General features: G+C 39.4%; 1 protein-coding gene across 1 annotated transcript in view; it reads right to left on the bottom strand.

Moving 5' to 3' along the window:
• The window catches only part of DCP2 (decapping mRNA 2), a 55,901-nt gene extending 36,178 nt beyond the window's left edge, over window positions 1-19,723 (bottom strand). The window contains exons 1-4 of the mRNA XM_027552592.1: window positions 19,365-19,723; window positions 7,640-7,791; window positions 1,091-1,218; window positions 581-679 (exon numbers count right to left, since the gene is read on the bottom strand). Of these exons, the coding sequence (XP_027408393.1) occupies window positions 581-679; window positions 1,091-1,218; window positions 7,640-7,791; window positions 19,365-19,417 (432 nt within the window). The 5' untranslated portion in view covers window positions 19,418-19,723. The remainder of the gene's footprint in view (window positions 1-580; window positions 680-1,090; window positions 1,219-7,639; window positions 7,792-19,364) is intronic.
• Between the last annotated feature and the right edge of the window lie 862 nt (window positions 19,724-20,585).

The following is a 20,585-nucleotide window of genomic DNA, read 5'->3' on the forward strand; positions in this document are numbered from 1 at the left end:
GAGATTCTCCAGGCAAGAACACTGGAGTGGGTTGCCATTTCCTTCATTTTCTTCTTGACTAAGAATAAAGACAGACAAATTTAGGAATGGCTAAGTTTTGTGTTGGGGGTAGGAAACGGAGTTTCAATTCTTAAAGAATTAAACTTCATCCTACAGGCAGAGGGAAGCTAGAGTGGGTTTTTACCAATAAATGTAAATGTCTCAGAAATTGTGCGTTTGTCTAGACGTCCAGACTATAAACATAAAACAAAGGTTATAAGAGCCAAAATATTTAACTAATCTATTTATTTAATCCAATTAAATATTTAATCCAATTCTAAAAGGAAAAGTGGAAAGGATATTACAAAAAAGGTTAAATAATAAAATAAAATATGTACAATGAAAGAAAATGAAACAAATGAGAGAAGAACAAATGACAGAGGTAGACAAACAAATTAACAGTTACATAACAAAAGATATTACTCCATGCAGGCATTCAAGTTCTGGAAAGAGGACTAAATGATCCAAACAAGTCCAGTCTCCAAAGCTAAAACAACACTCAAAGCACAGCCACCCAACGCATCAAACTGCAGTAGCTCACCTCTCTAGCAGCACAATCATGAGGAGCTTCTTCTTTATTTACTTTTCCTTTTGGAAATCCCCAGCCTGATTTTGCGAGGTACCCCTGAACCAGTAGGACCTGCAAAACAATCAAGAGGTAAAAATAAAACTTGCTCTCCTTTCCCATATTCCTTTCTAAAAGCCAGAAGTGCTTTTCTCCTTACTTCAGATAACTCTTATCGCCAACAATTTTACTTGGTTAACTATCTTCCAGGAGGCTAGATATAATATTACTTTTCCTATGAAGAAAGGCATTCTGCCCATTTTAAAGTATTTCTTCAGCAATCAAGTTCCTTTACAATATGCCATACTGCAATAGGTATGATTATTAAGACCCAGAATGCAGACAAAATATGCAAATTTTGGCCTTGTAGCACTAAAAATCTAAGTATACGTTTAAAACCTCAGTTCAGAACATTATAGATATAACATTAGGATGAAAACAGCTGATTACCATTTCACTTAAAAATTCTGTATTACTCTCACTCACATTTTCAAGTGTCTCATCAAGAATAATTGCACCATATGTTGGCACTCCCATTTTATATTCCTTCCATTCATCCAAAATTTTTTCCACATCTTCACCTTGAGGCAGCAAAAATGGACAATGATTGAAGAGTACACCATGTGTTAAGGAAGCCATTTACTTTCTCCCTTACAATTTAAGCACATATATACAGAAAGAGATCTTTTAAAATGAATTTTGTATTTTATTATTTTTTATTAAAAATATTTTTATTTAAATTAATAAAAAACATTTTTTATTTAAATTAATATTATTTATTATTATTGTATACAATTACTCACATCTTCACCTCAGTTAAGTGTATCCTTCTTGTCTTTTCACATTTTTTTTCTCCTGAACAAAACATTTCTAACTTCTGCATTTAGCCTAGGCACAAATCAAGTAAACTTTGAATACACATACTCTGACACCCTAAGTTAACAACAAAAAACTCAGGGCCACGTTAGCACTTACAATCACTAAGTGTGTCGAATTTATCATATTAAGAGTCAACAGATACTGAAACTGACAGCAAGAAATATAAGCACAGTACCCACAGCAAGAGGTAGGAGCCATCAGAGTAACCAGAAGTGGGAATTCCCTGGCTGAACAATAGTTAGGACTCTGCTTCCACTGCAGGGGGTACAGATTCAATCCCTGGTTGAGGAACTAAGATCCCACAAGCCTCTCAGCCGCCCTTCTCCCCCAAAAAAGAAGCAGCAGAAGTAGCTAACTCTAACTCTGGGAAGCAGAACTAGAAATGAATGAAGCATGCCACTCTACAGGGCTGAATATTTTTCTTTACCATGTGTATGTATTGTTTTCATAATTTAAAACATTTTAAAGATGAAGATTAAGGATTATAGAGAAATGTAAATATGAGTATTAAGGAAAGTATGGCCTGTTTCAAAAGAAACTGGTATGTCTCTCCAAAACTGAGCAGAGTAAAATAATTTTTTTCTAAAGTAAATAAAACCTAAACCTGTAAAGTATATGCTCAGGCTTCCAATACTCATATGCTACCAAATGCCTCATTACAACACTGTTAATTATGAAAACTGTGGGCAAATTATAATTTATAAGTGTTTCTCAAACGGAGGACATTCTCAAGGGTTTTCAAGTGCTGTGAATGCTTACATATTCTCTTTTCATTTTTATATTAATGTAAGAAAGGAAGGTTTTGTAACAGATAAGGCAAAGAAAGGTGCAGGGAAAACTTGTAGCACACACACGTCAACATCCTCAAAGAAGTCAGCATTATATTCACATTAACTACTGAGTTAAACAAAAACATCACGATAAATTCATTTTATGAAAACGAATTTTATGAGCTGTACCTTTTTCTGTTTAAAAATATGCTTTGGTTTTATAGTGCAGTAAGAAATAAGGTTCTCAAAGAGCTCAAAAAAGGCAACCATCTATAACAACACTGTATTAAATAGGCAAGCACTAGGTTAAAAATAGTCTTTGCTTTCATTTGGGGAGTGGGGAAATCATGTGGATATAATATTAACTATTCCATAAAGCTCTATAGAAGAATTTTGGAAGATTCCAGCTTCCTATAATTCTGAAAGCTATTTCTCATTAAAAGTCTAAGATATTTAGTAAAAATTCCTTATGTGTTTTAGGTCACCACAGATTTTATTTTTTAATCTAACTATATCTTTTAAATAAACGGATATTTTTCCATTAAAAATTAACCACAGGGGGAAAATATGAAAATAACCCAGAAATAGAAGTAACTTCCAATAGTGTCAAAGAGGAAGTGTCAAAGAGGAAGACACTTATCTCGTCTTTTTCCTTTCTCTTCCTTCTCCCTACAACATTCCTAATAATTTCACAGTGCATTAGTGTCTCTATAATGAAGTTTTAGCTCATCTTTCTACCCATTAAACAACTTATTCAAAAATAACAAATTAAAATCAACAGACATAATCTTGAAAATTATCTATACTCTTCATTTACCCATTTTTTTTCCTACCCCAAAATCACCATAAAAAGAGTAAGTTGATGAACCAATCAACTGCAGACCAAGATATATTTGGAATTAATGATGAAAAGTACTTGCTCAAGTCCACACAATTAGCAAATAACAGAACCCAATCCAAAAATGACATCAATTTCTTCAATGAAGACAACTCTTCAATCTTCCTCCAAATTCAACAGTCCATAAAGTAATTCATTCCAACAATGGAGTGGAAAGTTTTTTGTTTTTTGGTTTTTTTGGAGTGGAGAGTTTTTAAACACCACTTTTATTTAATGAGACAATGTACTTAACTCAAAAAACCCTATGATATGCTCTGAGTAATGATAATTATTTTCTAATTTTTACTAAAATTATTATTTGACTACTGCCTTATTTTCTTAACCATCAAACCAAATTATTTTCCATCTTCAATCTTGGCTTACTGGGCCTTACCAACATTTCTAAGAGAAAGACTGAAGATCACACTGATTACATAAAGAATGGAAGAAGCTTTAAGCACATACATCTACTTGTATTACACATATCCCCTTTCTTAACAATTCAGTGATTCTTCAGCAGACTCTTTTCAACATTTCTGCAAAAACATGAAAAATATACTCTAACTGTAGATAATCATTTCACTGTAACTGCCATCCAAAATCCTTCTGTTATCACAGACATCAATTTCCTCTCGGGACAACTCGTCAAGCTGTAGCCCCAGTTCCCTGTATTCCTTGTCCTTCACATCCACGCCCACTTCTGGGACCAACTCCCACAGCAACAATCTGCACCTTGCCATCAACAAGGTGTTGTTGATGGCAACACAACAGAACTGTAATAGTTCTATTACAGTACTCTGATTAGAATAAAACATCTTGGCCATAATTTTCTACAGCAGTCTTTTAAGTAGTCACAATATATGGTTATTCTACATCTATTTTTGACTGTTCTCCTGTCTCCATATTAGCACCCTCTGGCTTTTATTTTCTTCTCTCCACAATACGGTCCATCACTTTAATTAATGTCTTAGCAATATTCAAAATTCTTTTGCCACAGTTATGAATATAGCTCCCCAGCAAAACCTCAACCCAGAAGCAAGTCCAGGACAGTCAAGCTATACCCATACTGGGGTATGTAGTATATACTCAGGCAAGTACTACTGGCACATACTCAGTTAAGTGCTATACCTGAGTAGCCACTAGAGAAAAGTCACAGGACTATGCACAATTAACACAAGAAAACAGAGTCAGAGAAAAGCCCTACTATTTGTCCAAGGCTGCACGACTGGTAAATGGCAAAGATGGGATGGTAACGCGAGGAATGTGACTCCAGAATTCATACTATTAACTTTTACTCTAGTCTCACAGGTACCACAGATCAGTGCGTCCGTCATGCCCCCACAAAATTTCTCCTTTATTTCTCTACAAATGGAACGGCACACCCATCCACTCAATCGCTCAGATCAGAAACCTGGATACCATCCTTGACTCCTTCCTCTACCTCTCCTCAGACATTCAAGTTAAGACAAAGTTTACCTCCTAAATATCACTGAAATTTAGTATCTTCTATTCACTTCTATCAGAAGTTTCCATTTCTCTCTCATAAATTAATGAAACAGCATCTTAACTAGGCTTTCAATCTGATGTTCCTCCAATTCACTGCCTGCACTGTCTCAGGAATGTTTTTCAAAACGTCCCTAGAGAGAAGTAAAGAAATGTGGCAAAACGTTAACAACGGGCAAATACACAGAAAGGGCATGATGGCACTTGATTTAACATTCTTTCCACTTCTCTGCAAGTTACACTTTTTTCCTGAAGTCTTTTTTTAATCTCCTACATTCTTTTATTACCCTTATGGGTAAAGTCCAGACAAATACAGCCCACTAGACTCTGCCTCCAAAGAAGATTTTTATCTATTTTCAAATTGGAGTGGGATTACTCGCTTCACTATTTCTAATGAACCCTAGGCTACCTTATCAAAACCTATCAGACTTTAGTGTAATCACGTCCTTTCCTGCCTGTCATCTTAAAGACAGCAACCAAATATACCTTGTTCAATGCCTGGCACAGAGGAAGCACTCAATTATTTAATGGAGTCTACCACATTAGAAGAAGCTTTTTCTTCCACGTAGTGAATTAGAAGAAACTTAACTAAAACAGGGGCACTTTTTTTTTAATAATATGGAAAGTTTTAAAAATTCATATATATAAGCACAATTGCAATTGTGTTTCAGGAAAAACTGCAATTCAGGAGACTCTGGGTTAGGAAGATCCCCTGGAGAAGGAAATGCCAACCCACTCCAGTATTCTTGCCTGGAGAATTCCAACCTCTTGCCTGGGGTCAGAAGAGTCGGACATAACTTAGTGACTAAACCACCACAAAATCTTATCCAGATTATCCAGATAAGCACAAAATCTTATCCAGAACCCCAAAATATGTACAGTTGCTCTTGTAAGACCCCCAAGTCCATGCAAAACAGACCAAAACCAAAGAAGACAGCCTTCTTATTTTATCCATGTTTCTCCAATTAGATTATAGCTCCTTAAAAACAGTGGTCTATGATTTCCTCATAAAATCGGCTACCAAGACTCTAACAAAGATAGTGCTCCACAATACTTCTATTCCTCCTTTTTTCATTTACTTCTCCATACTTGCTGAAAAAGTTTCAAAGGTTAACAGCTATATAGAATAAACAGTTTCATTCATTTTCTGCAGGGGTTCCTTATTTCATGCAGCTAAGAAAAAGCACAGGGAGTTGAGTATGAGGGTTATTTTAAATCACCTCTTCCCACTCCCTCTAGTGTACTACAGTGCACTTACGGGTATAGTTCCACGTCAACACATGGTTTATGCTGAAAAACAATGACCAAGAGAATAAAAATCAAAGCATTTTGGCTCTAAAACTCACAAATTCCCCTACATAACTTCCGTCCCTATCTCCTCTTAGACCCCTGTAAGAATCTTAGTAAAAATTTACTTTCCAAGGTATTGCTTATCATTTCCAACTCCCCAATTTTGCTCCATCCCTTTTCTTTATCTGCAATGTATTTCCCACTCCAGCCTGCTTATGAAAATTCTACATTCCCTTTAAAACACAGCCTTGCTTAAACTTGCATAAAACTTTCCACCTTCTGCCAAATTCTAAAAACAGTATCAAGAGCATTAGCAATTTACCAGGTTTTTGGCCTTGTGACACAGCTTCCTTTTATAATCTTAAATATTCGTGTGAATCTTTTATGACAAGTTTCTATCTTATTTGTAAATAGGGAGGAACAAAAGCTTCTCAGAAGGCAAGCAATCTGCCATAAAACCAAAAACTGTTTTGAACACAGGAAGTATTCAATAATTACTTACGAATATCTATACCAGAAAGGCAGTAATCTCAATAAAGATCATTCAGTTAAGTGGAACAGCAAGAGGAATGTAAAAAAAAAAAAAAAAACAGATCAGTTCTAGAAACAGTCTAGCTATATCTGAAAGAAAAGAAAATCAAATTTATTTCTAATTATCACTGTACATTTTAGGGGGTCCTCAACATAAATAAAAATACAGTTGTCACTCCAGTATCGACAGGTGTTACCAAGTCCAAGCTCACTCTGCTCACTACATGACAGGCCAATGAGTCCAAGACACAAGGCTGAGGCAAGGAATCTGATTTATTCAGAGGCTAACCAAAATGGCCAACTAATGTCTCAAAATAATCATTTTACCGGGGTCTAGATGCCAGGTTCTTTTATAGAGAGAGATGGGGGGAGGTGAGGAAACAAAGTAAAAAGACTATTAATCTTGCAAGTTATCTCCTAGAATGGCCAGCCTCAGGCGGGTGTTCATTTCTTCCTTCCTGCCAACTACAGGTGGCAGGGAGAGGGGCTGGTTCTGAACAAAGGCACTTTAACAGTCAGGCAGAGAGGCAGGTTTCTCCGAGGCAGGCCATTATGTATGACTGTAGTAATAACAAAGGCAATGTAAAGCAAGTCAAAGACACAGTTTCAACATGGAGTCAGAACTGACTTCTCCCTGCAACAATGTGTGACCCACAGATAGCGGGGCTGACTCTACCATGCCATTCTACACCATCAAAGAAACTTGAGCGGGCTTCCCTGGTGGCTCAGCGGTAAAGAACCCTCCTGCCGATGCGGGAGACGTGGGTTTGATCCCTGAGTCAGGAAGATCTCCTGGAGAAGGAAATGGCAACCCACTCCAATATTCTCACGTAGGAAATCCAATGGCAAAGGAGCCTGATGGGCTACATAATCCATGGGGTCACAGAAAACTGGACACGACTTAGTGACTAAACAAGGGACATCTATGGATTCTGGTATCCTGGAGAGAAGGGGAGGTCCTGGAGCCACCCCCAGGAATACCAAGGTACAGCCCTGCTATCAAATTGTGCCTACCACCATCAGGCACAAACCGTATGTATATGCTTTATGTATTTGACAAATTTTAGAAATCATTATGTTTTATTTAAAAGATTATAAATCTCAAAGATAGGCAAAAGAAAATTTGTGCTAAAACATCTTATTAACAAGAATGAAAGACAGTCATTATAGTAATAAAAAGGATATCAGCTTTAGCAAAGTCTCTTATCCCACACTGAGGTAATCCTGGTGTGTTCTGCATGTAGAAATCCAAGTAAAACCAATGGGCAAGTTCAATCTGAAAACACACTCGGATAGCATTGTCTCTTTCCTCGCTGGGAATATGCAAAATAAATCGGCTGTCAAAAACAAAAAACATACAAAAATTACATTTACAAACCATAACAATTCATTTTAACCTTTTTAATTGCTTCATTCCTGACCCACCAACACAAAAACAGACCAAAAGCAGTACTGATCAAGGAAGCAAAATTGGCAGGAAAGTGAAAGTGTTTGTTAGTCGCTCAGTCTGTCCAACTCTTTGCGACCCCATGGGCTGTAGCCTCTGTCCATGGAATTCTCCGGGCAAGAAGGCTGGAGTGGGTTGCCATTCCTTTCTCCAGGGGATCTTCCCGACCCAGGGATCAAACCCAGGTCTCCTGCACTGCAGGCAGATTCTTTACCATCTGAGCCATCAGGGAAACCAGGGAAAATGAGTTATGAATCATAACACAGTTTTTTTAAGAGGCCATCTATCCTCTGTTCACAAGTAGAGATTAAGAGCTCACTAACAATAAATTACAGGTGAGCAAGAAAACAAACTTGTGGGACTTCCCTGAGGTCCAGTGGTTAAGACTCCATGCTTCCACTGAAACAGGCACAGATTTCATCCATGGCTGGGGAGCTAACATTCCACAAGCCATGTGGTGTGGACAAAAAAAAAAGAAAGAAAAAAAAAAAAAAAACACTAGGATTCCCTCCCATGTCTGGTAACATTTTCAAAGAATATATGCAAATAAATTCATACACTCAAACAGAAAAGATATTAACTGTTTAATCTTTATATTTACAGTACTACAAAGAAATGTAAAAGCAACCATTAATAGACCAGACTTCCCAAAGAGCTCATCTGAAGAAACTGAGTTCAAAATAACTTTCAAACACACTCACTTTAAAAAAAAAAAATCTAAACTGTCTTTTCTAAGTACATTCAGAGGGAGGAAGAAACAGTTAACTATATTATATATAATTATAGTACACTATATTATATATACAATATACACCATATTATATATACAAATGTTTATGTATGATTAAGATAATGAACCCCTTTTTTGTGCAACAAACCAAAATTTATGTGATTTATAGCACACATTAAGCAACCACCATTAACATTCTTCCATGCTTAACTTAGCATTTTCTGTAACCTTTTTCTAGTGACTTTTAGAGACAGAATGAATTACATAAAAGAAACCCACTGGTGTCTACAGTTATTTTTTAAAATTAAAAATAGCATCACCCAATTTGATCACTCACACGACCAGTCCACAACCTCTCTGGCACTAGCTTCGTGGAAGACAATTTTTCCATGGACTGGGACAAGGGGGATGGTTTGGGGACGATTCAAGTGCGTTACATTTACTGTGCCTTTTATTTCTATCATTATTATGACATCCGCTCCACCTCAGATCACCAGGCACAGATCCCAGCCTCTGGGGCCTCTGACCTACACTATTCACTAGTTGTAACATTAGTGATAAATGTTCTTTGCTGTTTTCAAGTTTCAAATCAAATCTCAAAACAATGCTGTAAAAATTATAAAAATATATCATTCCAATAGGGAACTGGATAAGTGGAAGTTAAGACAAATGTATGTACAATAATCTAGAAAAACAATGGGGAAATGAGCCTAAACCACATCTATATTAAGAACAAGACAGGTAACACGCAACCCTGATGGCATTATCTAAAACATAAAAATCTCTTCCACATGGCATTTAAGATCCAGTGCCTGCTCACCTGCACAGCCTCTGTCCCTCTGTAAAGTTCTTTATACCCAGTGACACCTGATTCTTAGAAATGTACTAAATCACCATCCACATACTATCTCTCTCCTCTCCTTTTCTTATAATTCATTCCTCATGACTTACTTATAGGTCATGAGGAATGACTTATGAATTACCTACTTCATTCATTTCTTCTAATTCATTCCTCATGACTTACAAACACTGCGTCTCCTACAGTGGTAGGTATATCAGACTCCTCTGAATAGATTTATATACTCTTTCAGTTCCTACTCCATTAAAGCAACTATCTGATTTTTATTACTGCGTGCATGCTCAATCGCCAAGTCATGTCCAAGACTTTGCACCCCATGGACTGCAGTCCGCCAGGCTCCTCTGTCCATAGGATTTTTCAGGCAAGAGTACTAGAGTGGTTTGCCATTTCCTTCTCCAGGGGATCTTTCCGACCCAGACATCAAACCCACGTCTCCTGCATTGCAGGCCAATTCTTTACCACCATTACTGTCCATAAACTGTTTCAAGTTAGTTCACTGAGATAAGGTGCTGAAATCAGTCCTGAATATTCATTGGAATATCGATGCTGAAGCTGAAACTCCAATATTTTGGCACCTGATGCAAAGAATTGACTCACTAGAAAAGACCCTGACGCTGGGAAAGATTGAAGGCGGGAGGAGAAGGGGACAACAGAGGATGAGATGGTTGGATGGCATCACTTGACAGACATGAGTCTGAATAAACTCTAGGAGTTGGTGATGGACAGGGAGGCCTGGCGTGCTGCAGTCCATGCGGTCCCAGAGTCGGACACAACTGAGCGAATGAACTAACTGATCTTTGCGTATTTTTATTCCTATAGTCTAGCAAATTGTCTGACACATACTAGAGTAACATACTGGCAGTTACACTTTATCTTTGAAATATAAGATGGAGTAAGCATGTTCCACTCTGTCCTTCCCACAAAATGCAGCTATAAACCCTGAATGAAATACACAGACCAGCTGTTTGAGGACTGTGAAAAGTGAACAGCAGCAGGAAGATTGAGGAGGATGACAAATATCTGAATTTACCATTTTTCCACCCTCCAGTATCCCTAAGGTGAACTGGGGGTTAGAAGTGAGCTCCAGGAGCCCTCAAGTTCTGCCTCAAGGATCAAGATAGGAATCTAAAGGAATCTCTCCACGCTTAGAGACAGTGAGGGAAATTCCCCCTCTCCTCCATTCTCTCATGCCACAGCACCAAGCAATGCCATACTGGTTAGAGCTGGCAGCAAGTGACTACAACAGGGATCCACAGAAGTTAAAACTTTGTTGGACAAGAACCTTCCTCTCCGATCACAAGAACTGTGCAGTCCCAACAGAGTAGGGTCAACATCCATTGCTTATTTTTCTTCTAATCTCCAGCCATGTGGTCCCAGGCATGAGAGAGTCACAAGAAACATGGTAAAGTGGCTTTCGGTTTCTGCCATTTTTCAATATTCTACACACCATTCTCCTCTCTCCATCGTCCCAACAAATGGTATCTTAGATTACTTTTTCAGCACTACTGACATCTGGAGCACATAACTCTATGTTGAGAGGAGCTATGCTGTATGCTCTCGATGTTCAGCAGCATCCATAGCCTTTGCTTATTAGGTATCAACAGCCCTCTCCACAAAGCTGCAACAACCAAAAGGATCTCCAGTCACTGCCAAACGTCCCTCGAGAGGAGCAAAACTCAGTCCCAGTCTATAACCACAGCGTTAGATCAGCATTCAAGTCTTCACACTGTGATTCTATAAATACAATTCACAACTAAGCCGCATGATAAGCCACAGTTTTTTCCCATTTTAAAAATTACTTAATTTAGCTGCGTGGGGTCTCAGTTGTGGCACATGGGATCTTTCAGCTGTAGCATGCAAACTCTCAGCAGGAGCATGCAGGAGTCTAGTTCCCTGACCAGAGCTCGAACCTGGGCCCCCTGCGTTGGCAGCAGAGTCTTAGCTGCTAGACCACCAGGGAAGTCCTTGTTTTCCCTCTGAAGCACAATCAAAAGTTCTCCCACTAATTAATAAATGTCTTGTCATTGCTTTACTTCCTCTGCATCTGTCAGTAACTCAATCTTTCACTAGTTTTCTAAGCTCTTTTCTCGAGGTGTTCATTCAGACACACCAGTTCCATCTTAAAGACTATCCCTGAGCCTTGTGACCTGCTCCAATCTGGAGTGACTGTCCCTGCATCTGCTACACATCTGTCATCCTACGCTGTCCGCTCACTAGCATCCTATGGTTCCCACGTTTCTGGCCTACACTAGACCTCATGTTCTTACACCCTGTCTTCCTCCTGATTAAGGTACTTCCTTATTTTCACTTAGTACCACCTTCCACGCCTTCTGGACAAAGAATGCAGGAGAGATAAATATGAAGACATAGTGAATTTGAAAATATCTTTATCCTCACACTTGACAATTTGGCTAGGTAAAGAATTCCAGGTTGGAAATCATTTTCCTTCGGAATCCTGAAGACAGTGCTCTTTCCTGCCAGCCTCCAATTTTGATGTGTTAGACTGAAGCCACCTCAATTCCTTTGTCCAACCTTTTTTCTCACTGGAAGCTTCCAGCTTCTTCCTTCTGTCCTTCATGTTCTAAAATTCCCTAGCTGTCTCTTTTCCATCCACTGTATCACTCACTCAATGGACTTCATCTACTTGGAAGCTCACCTCCTTCAGTACTGTAAGACTTGTGCAATGATCCTTTGAGTCTCCAATTTTCTCTGTTATGTCCTACCTCTAGCTTCTAAAACCCTTACTTTCTGGGAAACAGTCTCTTGCAAGCCACCTACTGGGCTTTTTGTTTCTACTCTCATATTTAAAATTCCAAAGGCTATTTTTAATTGCTTAAATTATGTTTTCATAGATTATTCTATTACATGACTATAAAAACCTCTCTCTCTAAGGAGTAGTTTTGGGTTTTTTTTCTTCTCCTACCTGCACAGTTTGATTCTTTCCAGTTGTTTTTCCTTCTCATTGCTAGTTTTAAGGTCTACATTCTGCGTTGAGGCCTATTTCAGATATTCATACTTAATGCAACAGACCACAAAGCTTTCTTAGGAGGCTTCTCAAACATGAGGGACCATTAAAGGGGATTAGGCTGAGCCATTTGATAGAGTAACTTCCAATGTCAGTATCTTCAGGTGTTTCCTCATGGGCTAGTCAGATCACCTAGACAAAAACCTTCCGATCCGTCAGGAGGCAAAGGCCAGGCTGCCACTTTCTGGGAGCCGAGCAGGGGAAGAGGGACGGCTTCCAGGATGTGCACAGTACTCGCCACCTCATCTCTGCCGCCTTCCAACATCCTCTCATTCTGAGCAGAGTGACCACTACAATATTCGCTCTGTCACAAGTCTGTCGGGTCTGCTAAGCCACACGCCACTTTCACTTCTGCTGTAGAGCTTCCAAATTTTGTGGCTCATCTCTTCATCCATTCTTCCCTTTCTTGTGGGGTTATACATTTGAAATTTTTTACCTTTTAGTGGAGCAGATGCTTGTGCACAATCTACTATCTTTAACTAGAAATCCATATGACAACACATTTCGGGAGGATACTCACCACGATCTAAAATGGGTACAAAAACACCCAAAACAGAGAAATGCAATCCCAGTCCCATCCCAGTCCAGAGAAGTCCTGCAGATACACTGCAAGATGAGAATAAAACTTTTAAAAAGGCTAACATAACAGCAAAGTCTATTAGTAGGAGACCATCCACACTTCGTTCATTCCTGACAGTCAGGAGTTTTCCTACAAAAGGTATGGGAGGGAGAACAACACCCAAGACTCTTGCCTAACTTTAGAAAACAGGTTTGAGTGTTGGCACACCAAAACAAAACTCCTGCACACTGGTATTCAAAGGTTCCCCACCGTTTATGAGCCAGCTCCCTATCTATTCTCATAAAGAAGCCTCTACAGCCCCATCTTAAACATCTTAAAAAACCACCCAACGTTTCAGGAAAACCTAATTCAAGACAAAGAAAAAATTAAACTCATTTTAAAAAACTGGCTCTGAAGAAAAGTGTTGTCAAGGATATCTCCTGGAACCTGATACTGCAAGTGTGGGCCCTGGGCCACCTGGAAACCTAACTGTGAGAAGAGAAACATTTCAGTCAGACATTTCAGTCCCATACAGGCTCAGAAAGCTTGCTCCCTAATGATCCTCTCAAAGAAACAACTTTAGAATGTAAATCAGCAAAACAAGAATGAAAATAAAGCATAAACAGGATTCAGAGAGAAGAGACACAACCTGGGAGAGCTGGGAAAAGGAATTCTAGTTCAGCGCAGATTGGACTAGACGGTGAAGATCTCCAAGACAGCATTCCCTAGGAAAAAAGGATTCAGCAGAAGAGCAGATGGTACAACTGAGAGCAAGACCAAGGATATCTAAGGAGCAAATAAGGGTGTGATGGTGGAAGGCAGCTAGAAACTACGGGCATTTTCAGGGAGAAGGGTAAATGTACAAGAGAATCACAGTCCACACATGAAGCAAAGTTAGAACAAAAGGGGGAAAAATATTAAAGAACAGTTAGAAGGAACCAGGGGATAATGAACAAAGCATATGCGTCTTTATCCAAAAGAAAAAAAAAAGAAATTCTCTCTCAAGATTCTTAAAAAAGGATCTTGACTATGTTCAGAATCCTAGCCATTGTAGACTTGCCTCTACTATGAAAAGTATTTACAGTCATGACGTATAACAAATGCCTTTATTATTGTTCACCCCCTACAATCAACCAGTAGCAGAATGTTTAAGATTTCATAATGTTACAAAATGTAACATAAATACTATCGATCTTAATTTGTAAGTCACCTGGATAGAAGCTGAGGGAGTAGGTAAGAAAAGAAACGGAAGAAATGATGGGGCACTAACTGCCTCACCCTACCAAATACAGACTCAAGAGACACTGATGTTCACAGAACAGAAATAAAACGTTTAAGCATAGTAAAGTCACAAAGATAACCAGTGGAACGATTTAAAGTAGTAATATAACTGCACTGGAAGTAGGACAAGAGCAACAGTAAGTGTAAACTACAGTCCCACCTAATAGTCTACCAAGAGACACTAAATCCTCAATCTAAAGTTGATAGAAAGGGGTACAAGTAAACTTTAAAATACTGAAATAGCCATTAGAAAACTTCACAAAACAGGTAAAGTCTGCAGAGCAGAACTAGGATGTAAGGGGTAGGGCGAGAGATTGTTGCTTTTCAGTTCACAAAGTCATCTGTACTGTTTGATTTAAAAACAAAAATACCTTACAGATGAGTACATTTTAAAAGTTAAAGGCAAACTTTTTAGAAACTTTTAAGAAAAAAAATTTTACACAGGAAAATTAAACTTCAATGCTTTCATTCTGTGAACGTTTGTGATGTGTTTTATATATTTAAAAGTGTGTGTATATACATACATGTGTATATTTTAAAAGCTAAAGTAAAATGCTTTTCACAATATTTTGTTATGGGAAAAATTTCTCCACCTCACAAAAAAGTCATCTTTTCAATGTTTCCACATATAGAAAAAGCATTAGCTCAGGGACTGAAATTAACACAAAAATGTTTCAGGTGAAATGAACACTTAAATGGTTATTTCATTAACCTATGTGATCACCAAAATAGCAATATTAGCTGCCAGAATATACCTTTCTCCTTTTAACACAGGAGTGACCTTACCATTTAATTCTTAAAGGGACTTAAATAAATAACTTCAAACTCTTCTTTAAGAGGAACAACTTACCAAACTGCAGTTTTCAGTTTTTACTTTAAAATCATGCTTTCCAAATCTTTAATAAGATTATTTAAATGATACTGAAAAATATTTTTAACTTTTAACGTTAGAAACCATGGTGCAGTTTACACCCGTGGCGGATTCATGTTGATGTGTGGCAGAACCAATACGATATGGTAAAGTAAAAAAAAATTTTTAATTAAAAAAAAAAAAAAAGAAACCATGGTGCACCAAAGACGAATATCACCCACCATACAATGGTGCTGATTTACTTTTACATTCGCAAACATACTGTATTATAAAGCAGTTTTGGTTCACCAAAGCATTTTAGACAAGTCTTCCTTGCTGTCCTCCAATTCCACTTCACCCAGAAGTTACCAGTTTCGTCAGTTTGGTGTATATACTTTCAGAATTCTGTGCATGCACACAAACATGTATTCACAAAAACATTTAAAAATTTAACACAGAGCACCAAATGACTAGTTATTACACTCAGTAGTATATTGTGTACATTTTCAAGACACAAATACCCTCCTTCAGTTTACTGTTTGCTAACTGCCTTAGGAATTTCTAATGGCTGCACAATATTCCTGTAAATGAAATACCCCATACTCAACTACCTGAAAAATAACATTCCATTTCTTAGGTAAGCTGTCTAATGGTCACAAAGTCATATCTTGAAAATTTAAGTCTCTTGCTCTAATTTCTCATGTAAAAATCACTCTCAAATTTTACATTTCCCCAAAACATATGGTCAATAACTAAACTAGACACGATTAGCAGGACTATGTTTTATCAAAGATCAAAATAATAAAAGGAAAAAACCTTAAAGATACCAAAAAAGAAGAACTAAAACTGGAGAAAATACAAAGGGAGTGAAAACAAGAGTCAAAACCAAACTTGTAAATCAAGAGGCACTTTAAAAAGTACAAAAAAAATAGAAAAAAAGATGTTAAAAAAGTACAAAAAACTAAACTTTTTCAATTTAAGCTTTATTTTCATAGAAAATAAGTGTGAAATTTTCTGATAGAGCCCATAAGCAAAAGCCAGAAGTGTTAATATTAAAAATCTTTAAATTAATCAAAGATATTGTGAACATTAACTTGAAAATGGTATTACTTTTAAAACCTGAAGTTTTAAGAAATGGTTATTTGGTTCTGAAATGGAGCAGGAGTCATCAAGGACATCCCCACCCTCTCTCTCTCACCTCTTATTTAAAGGAAAGTTTTAGCCTCCTAAGCTAAATTTGATTCAGAGAAGCAAGAAAATGCAGAAGACTAAGGAACGCAGTTAAGCAAGACAAGATAATACTAGCTTAACCATAAAACAAAGTCAAGGACCTTTAGTTCCTGCGCAAGGCCTGTACGTAGTATCCTGAGCCATATCCTTCAGTTGTTTTGTAAAAACTAAAACCCTCACCAGGTGGAAGAAGCCAACTACATGCTAACCACCACCAAGCAGACCTCAGACCCTTAAAACCAGGCTGATAATTTGAAATTCTATAATGCCACCCTGTTACCTCACCACCACCTAATCAGAAAGAGGTCCATGAGCTGATGACTCACGACCCTGTCCCTCATCTTCCCCTTAAGTCTGCCTTTTAAGCATGAACTGCCATTCTTCCTTGCAAGGCCCAGCAGTGAAAGCACCAGTACTTCCCTGTACCACAATTCTGTATCAGTACAGGCTTTGCTGAATGTCAAGCAAGTAGACCCAAGTTTGGTTGGATAACCGTTTCCTATTAGTTTATCAAGTAGCTAGCCCTAATTTTTAAACACATCAACCACGTGGGTCCAAAAAACAGTAACTACCAAAAATTTCCTTAAAGGAAAAAAAGAAAGTTTTCTCTATTCCAAAAGATCTGTATAAAATAGTTTTAATATACACTAACTAGAAAATCAAGTAAGAATCTTTAACACTTAACAGATGTTTAACATGAAGTCTACAAAACACCATTATTTTTAAGTAGGATTACACACATCAAATCACCTTCATAAGGGTCGATGTGACTTCTTTAAATGATGCAGTCTTCCGTAATATACAATATAAACCCAATACTAATGGAACAATTGGGCTTCCCTCACAGCTTAGTTGGTAAATCATCTGCCTGCAATGCAGGAGACCCAGGTTCGATTCCTGGGTCAGAAAGATCCCCTGGAGAAGGAAATGGCAACCTACACCAGTATTTTTGCCCGGAGAATCCCATGGACAGAGGAGCCTGACAGGCTGAAGTCCATGGGATCACAAGAGTCGGAGACGACTTAGCGACTAAACCACCACCAATGGGACAATTAGTTTAGATGCCTGTAAAAAGTATAAATTACCTATCTTTTCTAAACCACCTGTATCCCTATTAATTCATACATAACTATTGCTCATCTTTCCTAATACTACTCATATTTAATTTTTCTGACTATAAAATGTACATCCTCTAAAAAAAATTTGGAAAGATGAATCAGAAAAACCATAATTCCACTTTTGACATGTTCTCCCAGTCATTTATCTAACAAACATCAAACCTCTTTTTTTCTTAAGTTATAACCGTATCATCACTAAAGTACAGTGACGTTAATTCTTAGTGGTTGCAGAATTAGTCTTACTTACCTACATGTACTTTTGTGAAGTAATAACATTAGAGAGGACTTTCTATTTCATCCACCAATGTTAAGAAAAAAAGGCACAGGCATTAGAAAGAAAAAGGCAAATCCTGATTTTCTAAATTAAGATGAAAATGACCTTGTATAAATTACAATGTGAGTCTGACAGATGAAAATGGAAAAAACTCCATCTACCAAACAGGGTTATTTTGAGGATTAAATGATACACGTGAAGAGAGCAGCCAGTGTCTGGTTGGCACCCAGTAGTAACTCCACACGGAGAAGGCGATGGCACCCCACTTCAGTATTCTTGCCTGGAAAATCCCATGGACAGAGGAGCCTGGTAGGCTTCAGTCCACGGGGTCGCGACGAGTCCGACACGACTGAGCGACTTCACTTTCACTTTTCACTTTCACTTTCACGCACTGGAGAAGGAAATGGAAACCCACTCCAGTGTTCTTGCCTGGAGAATCCCAGGGTCGGGGGAGCCTGGTGGGCTGCCGTCTATGGGGTCGCACAGAGTCGGACACGACTGAGGTGACTTAGCAGCGGTAACTCCACTAGTATCAGTTCTTCCTTTCCCCTTAAAGTCGTGAATGCAACACAACTACTAAAAGCCAGACTTCAAGACATAAATACAGTGAAAAGTGGTCGTTTTAATCAAAACTTGTATTCATTTGTAATTTAAATTATTTCACAACCCACTTACACCAGCGACAACTCAGGTTATTACTACACCAAAAACATTTCCTTTTCCTGAAGTAAAAATTTAAGTCTATTTTACACATGCTTGAAAGTGAAAGTACACTTGCTTGGCTATCTGAAATTATAGCCAACAAGAGAGAAGAACGCAGAAAATTTCTCTTGTAAAATTATACCATCCGTTAAAACCCAGCAGCTGAGAATACCGTTCAAGAAAGACAATGAAGAGATGGAGGGAAAAAGCAACCCTAGACTTCTTTTCTTCCCCTCACTCCCAAGGATAAGTTTGGGAATGAACAAGAGAGTAATTTTTCACAGCAATTTACAGAGAACGCCACGGACGTATAAGAATACCCCCCCGGGGCGGGGAGTAAATTTGAAAACTTCTCTACGTAGGTCCGAAAAGCTGGGACTCCAAGTAAAAACCTTGGGATCTTTCAACACAACTAGGGAATGAGATGGAGGGAAGAGAGACTAAGACGGTCTGCAGAAGTCAGTCAGAAAAAGCAACGGGAGGGGGAGGGGCAGCCCCCAAAATGCCTAAGACCCAGGCTTTAGCGAAGCTGCTTCGCTTGCGGGAAAGCAAACTAGTTGAGTAACTAAGAAAATGAGGAAATCCCAGCGCTGCGAGAGGAGGAATGGAGAAGAGTGCGTGAGAAACAGGGAGGCAGCAGCGGAAAAAGAAGGTTGGTGTCGTCGGAGATAAAAGTCGACAGGGAAAGGGAGCAGAGGCGGGACGGGAAAGCCGGGACAAGGATGTGGACCGGGAGAGGAGACGCGGAGGTCTCCGGGGTCGCCGAAACTGAGAGGGGGCAAAAAGAAAAGCAGCGGACGACAGGGGGCCGAAGCAGCGCGGGGTGCCACGGTACCTGCAGAGATCGTCCAGGACGCTGCCGGGAATCTCCACCCGTTTGGTCTCCATGATGAGGACCCACAGCAGGAGCAGTGCATCCCGGCTCCGCGCGGCCGGGGACCGAGGGTACTGCAGGAAGACTCCGGAGAACACGCAGCGGCGGCGGTAGCAGCGGCCGTGGCTCCTACGGAAACGAGAAGGGGAAAGGGGCGGGACCCGCTCACTTCCTTCCGGCTCCCTCAGCCCGGGACCCCGAGGCTGGGCCGAGGCGGGGGGCGGAGTCCCGAGAGCCACGCCCCTGCTCTGCTTGAAAGACCCAATGGGAAGGTGGAGAACTGGGACCTTGAGCAAGCTAAGCAAATGGGAAGGTAGAGTACTGGGACCCTGAGCAAGCTAAGCCAATGAGGCGTTTGTTTATTGGTCCGTCGGCTCCAATCCGTCTTCAAGCTGCTCAGATACCACTCAGTAAACCAACTTCCCGCCGCTGGTCCTGGGCCTTGGGTGGATAGGCGCATGCGCATCATCGCTCTTTGACTCTACTAGGAAGTCTGGTGGGTACTGGTATTCCCTCTCGGTGGTCTTCCGCACAGTCTCTCCGTGACTGAGCAGGCGCTCCGAACCTTGGCAGTGCAGAGCCTGTGGGCGCATTCAGCACTAGTGTGCGTGCATGGTTTCTGTCACCAGATACCCCGCACACACTCTCACCACCGCCCCCACCACCTCCAAGGGGTGTATCCTTTCACTACAACCCCCCGAAGAGAGTTGTCATTTTTGTGGTGTCTCATCTCGTTCACTCTGCAGGCGCCCAGTCCTAACTGTGAAGACAGGGGGTTTTATCCCAGTATTTCACACCCTGTGAAATATGAATTGATTAAACCTGAACTCGGGAATCTTCATTCCACCTGCTGCAAGCTCACATCACTCCAACCAGCTGCTGCTGCTGCTAAGTCGCTTCAGTCGTGTCCGACTCTCTGCAACCCCAGAGACGGCAGCCCACCAGGCTCCCCCGTCCCTGGGATTCTCCAGGCAAGAGTACTAGTCATCATTATTTCACAATCATGTTTAATGGAGTCTTAATGGATCCTTGGAGAAACTCTGGATCCATCCATTTTTCAACTTGCTCCTTTTATATCAGACTCATTAGCCCACACACACCTGCTCAGCAGTGAGTTTAGTTCTTTCTACCATTTGATATGCAGATGACACCACCCTTATGGCAGAAAGTGAAGAGGAACTA

This window comes from Bos indicus x Bos taurus, chromosome 10, assembly GCF_003369695.1.
Source record: "Bos indicus x Bos taurus breed Angus x Brahman F1 hybrid chromosome 10, Bos_hybrid_MaternalHap_v2.0, whole genome shotgun sequence".
Taxonomy (NCBI): domain Eukaryota; kingdom Metazoa; phylum Chordata; class Mammalia; order Artiodactyla; family Bovidae; genus Bos; species Bos indicus x Bos taurus.